The sequence below is a fragment of the Anomaloglossus baeobatrachus genome, chromosome 3 (genome assembly GCF_048569485.1).
Source record: "Anomaloglossus baeobatrachus isolate aAnoBae1 chromosome 3, aAnoBae1.hap1, whole genome shotgun sequence".
NCBI lineage: Eukaryota > Metazoa > Chordata > Amphibia > Anura > Aromobatidae > Anomaloglossus > Anomaloglossus baeobatrachus.
The window spans coordinates 186802234-186812218 of record NC_134355.1 but is presented as its reverse complement, the minus strand read 5'-3'; the positions used below and the strand labels follow the sequence as shown (position 1 = coordinate 186812218).

The following is a 9985-nucleotide window of genomic DNA, read 5'->3' as shown; positions in this document are numbered from 1 at the left end:
CCTCCTTCATTATCCTCCTCCTCCTCCATCATCATCATCCTCCATCATCATTATTATCCTCCTCCTCCTCATTATCCTACTCCATCATCATTATCATCCTCTTCCTCCTCCTCCTTCAAACATACCTGCAGGACAGTGAGATGAATCCTGCTGGTGGCATTTTCCTGTGGCGTCCCGTTGTCCTTCGCGGCTGGTGTGTTGGCCTGGTGTCCTGGGGCAGCACGATACAGGAGCAGCAGCTGATCGCGTCCTCCGGTCAGTTGTTCTGTCCTGTTCTAATCGCGCGCGCTCCCGCGGTCACAACGGGCTGTGAAGAAACGAGGGCGCATGCGCCGCCCTCTCAGTCACCAAGTTGTGTAATGCGGGGGCTTCAGAAACATGGCGCCGGAGATAAGCGCTATGCGCAGAGGCCCACTCCGGCGCCATGTTTCTGAAGATTAGATATTTACATACAGCCAGAGGGAGGGAGGGAGGAACAGGCGGCGCGGGGGGGCGGGGAACACGTGCATAACACGCCCGGACATCAGGAGAGAGGGAGGAACAGGCTGGTGGGGGGGCGGGGAACTCCTGCATAACACGCCCGGACATTAACAGAGAGGTGCACACGTCAATCAAAAAGTGCACGAAAATTCAAACTTTATAAAGTTGTATTTCACTGCCTAAACACCCGAGCTGCCCCCTGATGGTATGTACACACTGTGCATGATAGTGCCAGCACTGCACTGGCTGCAGCTTATACACGAAAATCCTGATGTTTGGTTCCCTTTAAGGATTAGCACCTTATTCAGAATAGTATGTGTGGCATACATGGAGGATTGTCGCCCTCCTGTGGTTGGAAAGGATTATTACATGTGATTTATGGTCTAATGCAGCTAGCCTACAAATATGAATTGATGAACATATAAAATCTTAATCTTAATCTTATCTTTATGATACAGTCACTGGCACAACAGTTAGTTTATGTTGAATTGGGATCATTACTGTTTTAAGATTACTGTTCTGAGTAAATTTTGAATAAAATTGTTATATATTGAGTGAAAATATCTCATGGTTCTCTTGTATTGGTATTAAGCTATTTGAGTAGCATCATAGACACCAAACATTTACACTTTTACTTTTATCTAAAGGGATAAAAAAAATTCAGAAGTTTGGCCAAAAAAAGAATTGCGCTTTTGGCGCCATTTTCTGAGACCCGTAGCGTTCTCAATTTCTGTATCTGGAGCTCAGTGATGGCTTATTTTTTGCATCTTGAGCTGACATTTTAAATTATACTACTTTTGTGTGGATTCTATGTTTTGATCACCTGTTATTGCATTTGCAGCAACCAAAAACGTAATTTTGGAGTCTGAAATTTTTTGTCTCGCCACGCCATGTACCAATCAGATTAATTGATTTTATATTTTGATAGATGTGCATTTCTGAACACGGTGATACCAAATATGTTCATATTTTTTTAACGGTTTTACTGTATTTTCAGTGGGGCAAATGGGGAGTGATTTGAAGTTTTAGAGTTTTTCATATTTTTAAAAACTTTTTTTTTTTTTTAACATTTTTTTGTTTTACTAGTCCTCTTAGGGGACTTTATGGATCCACTGTCTAAGCGCTTGTGCATTTCTGCTGATCAGAGCTGCACTGCTCTGATCAGCAAAAATGCACTGTTCCTTTAATAGCCGTTGCTCTGTCGGCTCTTATAGGAAGTACGTCATGGTCGCATCAGGAGACATCACATGACCTCGAGCTACCATGACAACCATCAGCTCCCCGTGATCACGTAACGGGGCCTCCGACGGCGGTGGGGAAAAGCGTGAACCCCACCTCAGCCATTTAAATCGCACTGTCATATTTTGACAGCGCGATCTAAGTGGCAAACAGGCGCGGGTGGATCTGAAATCCACCTGCGCCCTATAGCCCCACATGTCTGCTGTTCATGTCGGCTGCAGTGAGCCGGCGGTGATTACGGTGACACGACCGATGACGCACCAGTACATCACTGGTCATGAAGGGATTAATAAATTAGCCAATTGGAAGGTGAAAATGTATCTTGAAAATGTTTAGTAATATTATGATCTTGGAGATGGGAATAACCCTTTAACTGAATTTTAGGCCTTGGTTCCACTTTCATTTTACACGAACGAGTGCAATTCGTTAAAACATTGGATTGCACTCATACCAGTGTAAAACTATGGGGTAGTGTCCATCTGCTATTTATTTCTCATGCAATACCAGCATGATGAAGGAATTGCAGCATGCTGCGTTTGTCAGCGAGTCTCGCTTCACATACACCCATACACGTCTATGGGTGCATGTTAAACATTGGACTGCACTTGGATGACATCTCACTGCAATGCTATATGTACAGACAGGCAGCGGAGGAGATGGAGAGATTCATTTCTCCCTCTTCTCCACACCTGTGATCCGATCGCAAGATCGCATCACAGACGCATGACCATTGGCTCACTCTAGCAGCAGAGCTGGAGATGAATGTCAGTAGCATATTGCATCTGATGCTCTTGCAACGGAATCTATACACATGGAACTGAGGCCTTATCTAAAGTTCGGCTGAACCCGCCAAACCTTAACTTCAATGGATCCGCTCATCTCTAATAGACTTGTTCAACACAAGGACTGCCATGATAAGGAGTTGTGCAATATGCAGTGGAGGCTCTAGCACCATACAGCTCATCATAGTTACCCTAGAATCCATAGGACTGCTAGAAATGCAACCACAAATGATCTGGCATTACTAAATATAAATATATATATATGAAACATAATTATGAGATTTAAACGCAAAGGTTACATTATGCCTGAGCATAGAGCATTTTACCTGTCTTCTCTGAATGCGTTGATTGCTTCCATCCAGAATGGCACCATGTTACCCAAAACAAACGCAGATTTTTCTATTAAACGTTCAGTAAAGGAAAGTAGTTTTTCATTTAGATCTGATAAAAGAAAGCAAACATTTACCTACTGTAGATCCCTAAAAGAAAAAGACATCTGTTGGTTCTATCCGTTATGGTATATTTTCTTTAGCATATGTGAATAAGACTGTTGTTGATCCAAAATGCGTCATGATATATGATGGCATTACAATAATGTTACTATTATCCATTTGAAGAATGAGGTGCCGGTCTATTCTACTGAGGATTTGTTTTGGATGCCATTTTCTGGACACATGCACCACAAATTACTTGAGTGTAGAACTGAACTTTTGCCTTGGTAATTTATGCTTTAATATGCTGGTTATAGAGATAATAAAGTTTTACAAAAGTAGTAGAAAAGGATCACAGAATGCACATATGGTGGTGCTTGCGCCATAGTATGAGGTACAAAGGGACATATGCAGCATTAATATCCAACTGTGTGATGTTATCAGGAACAAGAAACTCATAGGAGTGTTTCCAGTCTCATTGAAATCAATAACAGAACGATCAGGCCTAATTAATTTGGCAGTTAATATGTTGTCCACATTTTTTTAATGTTAAAGGGAATCTGTCAGTATGTTTCTGCTACCTCATCTGAGAGCAGCAAAATGTAGGAAAAGAGACTCTGAATCCAACAATGTATCACTTACTAATTGAGTGCATTAGTTGTGACAAAATCAGAGTTTTTAGATGTGGCAGAGATCAGAGAGCCAACTCCGCCCACACCCCTGATTAGCAGATTTCTGTATACATTGTAAATTGACAATAAGCTGCTAATCAGTGCTGGTGATCTGGTTGGACTAAAGGCCACGTCTCACTAAGCAACATCGCTAGCAACATCGCTGCTGAGGCACGACTTTTGTGACGCAACAGCGATGTTGCTAGCGATGTTGCTGTGTGTGACATCCAGCAACAACCTGGCCCCTGCTGTGAGGTCGCTGGTTGTTGCTGAATGTCCTGGACCATTTTTTAGTTGTTGCTCTCCTGCTGTGAAGCACACACCGCTGTGTGTGACAGCGACAGAGCAACAACTGAATGTGCAGTGAGCAGGGAGTCGGCTTCTGCGAACGCTGGTAACCAAGGTAAATATCGGGTAACCAAGAAGCCCTTTCCTTGGTTACCCGATATTTATCTTCGTTACCAGCGTCCGCCGCTCTCACGCTGCCAGTGCCGGTTCCCTGCTCCCTACACACATAGCCAGACTACACATCAGGTAATTAACCCGCTAGGAGTGCAGGGAGCAAGTGCTAAGCGGTGTGCGCTGGTAACCAAGGTAAATATCGGGTTGGTTACCAAGCGCAGCATCGCTTCCACGTGTCGCTGCTGGCTGGGGGCTGGTCACTGGTTGCTGGTGAGATCTGCCTGTTTGACAGCTCACCAGCAACCCGTGTAGCGACGCTCCAGCGATCCCTGCCAGGTCATGTTGCTGGTGGGATCGCTGGAGCGTCGCTTAGAGTGACGGTACCTTAAGAGGCACGTGGGCACCTAGTCTAACAGTGTTAATCAGCTAGTAATAAAACATTCATTTTATTGAAACCGCCCACAGCCTAATAAGTGACACACCCCTTAAATCAGTGTTTGCGCAGCTACCTCATGCTGCCCTCAGATTACATAGCAACAACCTGCTGACAAGTTCAATTATGTATGTAATTGGGGTAAAAATAGTTTTTGCTATTTGGTTTCATCACAACTTTTGCCCAGTTTGGCTCGTACAGGCTGTTTTGTTGCACTGCATGTTCAACTTTGGTGTAATCTGTGCTCATAACCAGGGCTGTGGAGTCAGTAAGCCAAACTTCCAACTCCAACACCTCAATTTCCCTGATTCCGACACTAACTCAAACTCTGACTCTGACTCCCTCATACAGTTGAAACCAGAAGTTTCCATCCACTATCTATAAAGACAAATCTGCATGTTTTTATCATCAGACATGAAACCAGAATAAACCTTTCCTGTTTTAGGTCAATTAGGAACCAAAATTATTTATATTTGCCAAATTCTAGAATAATGAGAGAGAGAGAGAAAATGTTTAAACATTTTTATTACTTTCTGCAAAGTCAAAAGTTTACATACATTTCATTAGTATTTGGTACCATTGTCATTAAACTGTATGACTTGGGTCAAACATTTTGGATATCCTTCCACAAGCTTCTCATAATAGTTGTTAGGAATTTGGCCCATTCCTCCTGACAGAACTGGTGTAACTGAGCCATGTTTGTAGGTCACCTTGCTCGCACTGACCTTTTCAGCTTTGTCCATAAATTTTCAATAGGATTGAGATCAGGGCTTTATGATGGCCACTCCAAAACATTGACTTTGTTATCCTTAAGCCACTTTGTAACCAGTTTGGCAGTATGCTTTGGGTCATTGTCGTTTTGGAATACCCATTTCCACCCAGGCATTAAATTCCTGGTTGATGTCTTGAGCTGTTGCTTCTGTATTGCCACATAATCTTCTTTCCTCATGATGCCATCTACTTTGTGAAGGGCACCAGTCCCTCCTGCAGCAAAACAACCCCACAACATGCTGCCACCATCGTGTTTCCCAGTTGGGATAGTGTTCTTAGGCTTCAAAGCTTCTCCCTTTTTTCTCCAAAAGGAACGATGGTCATTATGGCTAAACAGTTCAATTTTAATTTCGTCAGACCACAGGACAAGTCTGAAAAATTTAAGGTTTTTGTTCCTGTGTGCATTTGCAAACATTGATCTGACTTTTTTATGTTTCTTTTGGAGTAATGGCTTCTTTCTGGCAGAGTGGCATTTCAGCCCATGTTGATACAGTACTCATTTCACTGTGGATAATGATACAATTTTACAAGCTCTCACCAGCATCTTCACAAGGTTTTTTGGTTTTGTTCTTGTTATGCACATGTCTGACCAAAGCATGTTCATCTCTGGTACACAGAATCCATCTCCTTCCTGAGCAGTGTGATGGCTGGACATTCCCATCTTTTTTGTACTTATGTATAATTGTTTGTACAGATGAATGAGGCACCTTCATGTTTCTGGAAATTGTACCCAAAGATGAACCAGACTTGTGCAAGTCCACAATTCTCTTCCTGAGATCTTGGTTGATTTCTTTTCACTTTCCCATGATGCTACACAAAGAAGTGTGAACATGAGCTCACAAGCTCCATGTATACCATCTCATACTCCGGCTCACTTTTTTGTTTTTATGTAGTTTTTTTGTATTCAGTACAAATGGGGTGTGGCCCTCCCTCTTGGTGAGCTGGACATTTCATTCTGTGAATCCCCCTGACTGTGTGTGTCCTGTTGGGACCCGGTCGCTCTCAGCCCTTAGCCACATTGAGGCCTATTTTAGACCCATGGTAAGGTTTTAATATTAGAGAGTGTAGGTACTATCCCAACTGGGTACACCTTGGCGTTGGTGGGATAGCTTTATGCTTTTTTTGATCAAAAACAGTGTTTACTAAGTACCCTATGTTTATATGCACTATGCTTTTATTTAGTTACAGCAGGGTATGTTTTCACAATTTTTGCCTTGGTTTCTCTTTATCTAATGGCCAGTGTGAACATGAGCTCACAAGCTCCATGTATACCATCTCATACTCCGGCTCACTTTTTTGTTTTTATGTAGTTTTTTTGTATTCAGTACAAATGGGGTGTGGCCCTCCCTCTTGGTGAGCTGGACATTTCATTCTGTGAATCCCCCTGACTGTGTGTGTCCTGTTGGGACCCGGTCGCTCTCAGCCCTTAGCCACATTGAGGCCTATTTTAGACCCATGGTAAGGTTTTAATATTAGAGAGTGTAGGTACTATCCCAACTGGGTACACCTTGGCGTTGGTGGGATAGCTTTATGCTTTTTTTGATCAAAAACAGTGTTTACTAAGTACCCTATGTTTATATGCACTATGCTTTTATTTAGTTACAGCAGGGTATGTTTTCACAATTTTTCCCTTGGTTTCTCTTTATCTAATGGCCAGTGTGAACATGAGCTCACAAGCTCCATGTATACCATCTCATACTCCGGCTCACTTTTTTGTTTTTTTGTTTTTACAAAGAAGCAGTGTGTTTCAGGTGTGCATTAAAATACATCCACAAGTGTGTCTCTAATTAACTCAGATGTTGCCAATAAACCCATCAGAAGTTTCCAATATGGGACAATATAGGACAGCCCATATCATTATATGGGCTGTCCTTTATAGTGTAAAGGCATTGTACTCTTCGTGTATGTAAACTTGTAACATTGCAGAAAGTAATAAAAATGCCTTAAAACATTCTCTCTCTCATCTACAGTCTCGTCTTCATCTGGTAAGCCAAGGTGGATACATAATGAAAATTGCCTCATTGCACCATACTCCATCTCAGGGTTAATGTGGTCGATAGATCAGCTACCTTCTAATTTAGCCACTCTCTTGCCATATACTTCTCACTCTCTTTCATTGTGGCAAAAACTCAGATTTCAGTTTAAAATACAATCCAATCCTTCCCCTCTATTGATATAATTTAATAACCCGATGTTTACCCCTGGGTTACACCCAAATTTCTTTCAATGGTGGAAACTTAAAGGGATAACTACCATGAAACACCTTTGGACATCTACTAACTCTATTATCACTAGGCAAGATTTTATACAGAAACATAACCCCTTTCATTGAGAGAAATGATGCATATCAATCAGATTCTACATTTTGCCAAGACAACCTCTACTAGCAGAAATGCCTCTCCACCCACTGCACTTGAACAAATGTGCTTATCTGACCCTTTTGGTTGAGGGATTATCTCACTACTATACTCTATATTGAATCTTCCCTTGGCAGGTGAGAAATTAAGGTATATGGAGCAATGGGAAAGTGATCTCAGGATTCACAATGTTCATTGACAAATGGAATAGATGCTGTGATGTTTTATCTAAAGGTAGTAATCAGACATCACTCCCCGAGACATCGTTAAAAGTCCGACATTGAGCTTATTATGTCCCGGTAAAGTTACATGAAATATATCCTACTGTCAGGGATAGATGTTTCAGGGGGTGCAACACCCCAGGAGACATAAAGCATATTTGGTAGACGTGAACTTTGGTAAAAATATTTTGGCATGAGGATAAATCCCTTTTTAGGATGTTTTAGGGGAGATTATCCAGCTTGATCAAGCAGTACTACTGTTTGGAGACAGACCATCCGGACTCACTAATAAAACCTTTAATTTACAAAATTTTATTACTATGGCTTCACGAATCCACATAGCTGCGCAATGGAAGACATCAATTCTTTCTTTATCTTTAGTCAAAAGAAGATTAGATAATACCTTAGAGTTATTTTATGCTGTTTGGACCCGTTGGATAGACTCCCATCCCGACCCCCTACTGCGCCGCTCTCTAAATGTGTCCCCCTGAGAGATACAGATAGTAGATGGGATGTTAATTGTTAACTCTAAATTGTGCCTCCTATTTGAACATGGTTATTAATAAGACATTCTGTAATTATATGCACAGAATAGCCTCTGCTTACTGAATGATATGTCATATCTTGTCTCAGATTATGATGTTAAACAGTGTACAAATATACCAATTACCAGGCTGTTCTTCCTAGATAAGGATCGTCCCCCTCCCTTTCCCTTTTTTTTTTTTCTTTTCTCTTTTTCTGTTTCATTTGTACTTATTTGAATATAATCTTTAATACTTGTGATCCCCCTGTGATCGGAAATCATTCTGCTGTGAATGTTATATTTTATGTAGTTAAGTTCAATAAAACATTTTGGAAACTAAAATATTCTCTCTCTCATTATTCTGGCATTTGGCAAATATAAATAATTTTGGTTCCTAATTGACCTATAACGGGAAAGGTTTATTCTGATTTTATCTCAAATAAATAGTGAGAAAAACTTGCGGCTGTGTCTTTTTATATAGTGTATGGAAACTTCTGATTTCAACTGTATATGAAGATCCATCTGGATCTCCCCTTTGTAATGCTGTTTCAATAAAATGTGTTATCTTATTGAAAAAACTCAGTTTTGTCCAAGTCTTTTTCATATTGCATATGGAATGGTCTAATTGGTACCCGCATTTGGGTGACATTGTCACCGTGTGGTTCTTCTTTGTTAATTAGCACCTTATGGATTTTATTTGTATAAACAAATATCATAATACACATATAATAGGATAGATTAATCAAATTAATTTGACTAAATTCAAGTGTGCACAAATCTGAATTGTAAAATTGATATCTGTGTAATTTTGCTAAAATGTTGCTACTTTTAGCTCTTTCAGGCCAGTTTCACCCAGATCTGCCAAATGGGTGAAGCTGGAGCGTGACACAATAGCTTATTTAATTCCAGAAAGTAAGATTTGTGGCAAGGAGCCCGCCATTTTTCAGATACACCCAATTAAGAGGCACTGTTCACACTGGTCTTGATGAATCGGGGCCTTAACTTTTACCTCACAGAAATATCAGAGAATGATTGGAAATAGTATATATGCAGCTTCACAAACATACCTGGAAAAATAGTAATTTCTTGCAGATTACTGAAAACAATATAAGGTCGATGTACTAGAGACTTCCCATTGTCAGTAAGCCAAGACTGCAGCAGCTGCCCCAGACCAGCAGTTAACAGCAGAATCATAGAGAAATATCTAAGAATAGAGAAATGTTTTAATTAAGATATGTGTAGCTGGATGGATTATTATTACACTATACACACAAAAGTATTGGGACACATCTCTTAATCATTGAATTCAGGCTTTTCTTTTAGGCCCACTGTATTAGGCATATAAAATCAAGTGCCTAGCCATGTAGTTTAAGTTTAATAACATCTGTGAAAGAAGGTGTCTTTCTAAATATCTCACTGAATTCTAGCCTAGTGATGTAATAGGATGCCACCTAAATATTCCATTATTAACGGTGCACTACTATTGAAATGTGTAAGCGCTTAGGAGCTACAGAAACTAGACCACTAAGTGGCAGACTATGTCAAATTACAGAATTGTGGTCGCCAATTGCTAAAGAGCAAGGTGCATAAAAATTATCATAGTACTGCTATAAGGAAGAAAAGGTGAATTTGGAGAAGGCAGGGTATGTCTTAGAACATATGCTCTATGGCATTC

The 9985-nt window shown here is 40.7% G+C and overlaps 1 protein-coding gene across 4 annotated transcripts in view; it reads right to left on the bottom strand.

Annotated features, from left to right (window-relative positions):
- ERMARD (ER membrane associated RNA degradation) overlaps positions 1-9985 on the bottom strand; it is a 179984-nt gene that overhangs the window by 116367 nt on the left and 53632 nt on the right. For all 4 annotated transcript variants that reach the window (XM_075339637.1, XM_075339636.1, XM_075339638.1 and 1 more), the window contains 2 exons: positions 9378-9514; positions 2828-2942 (listed from right to left, as the gene is read on the bottom strand). In XM_075339637.1, the coding sequence (XP_075195752.1) occupies positions 2828-2942; positions 9378-9514 (252 nt within the window). The remainder of the gene's footprint in view (positions 1-2827; positions 2943-9377; positions 9515-9985) is intronic.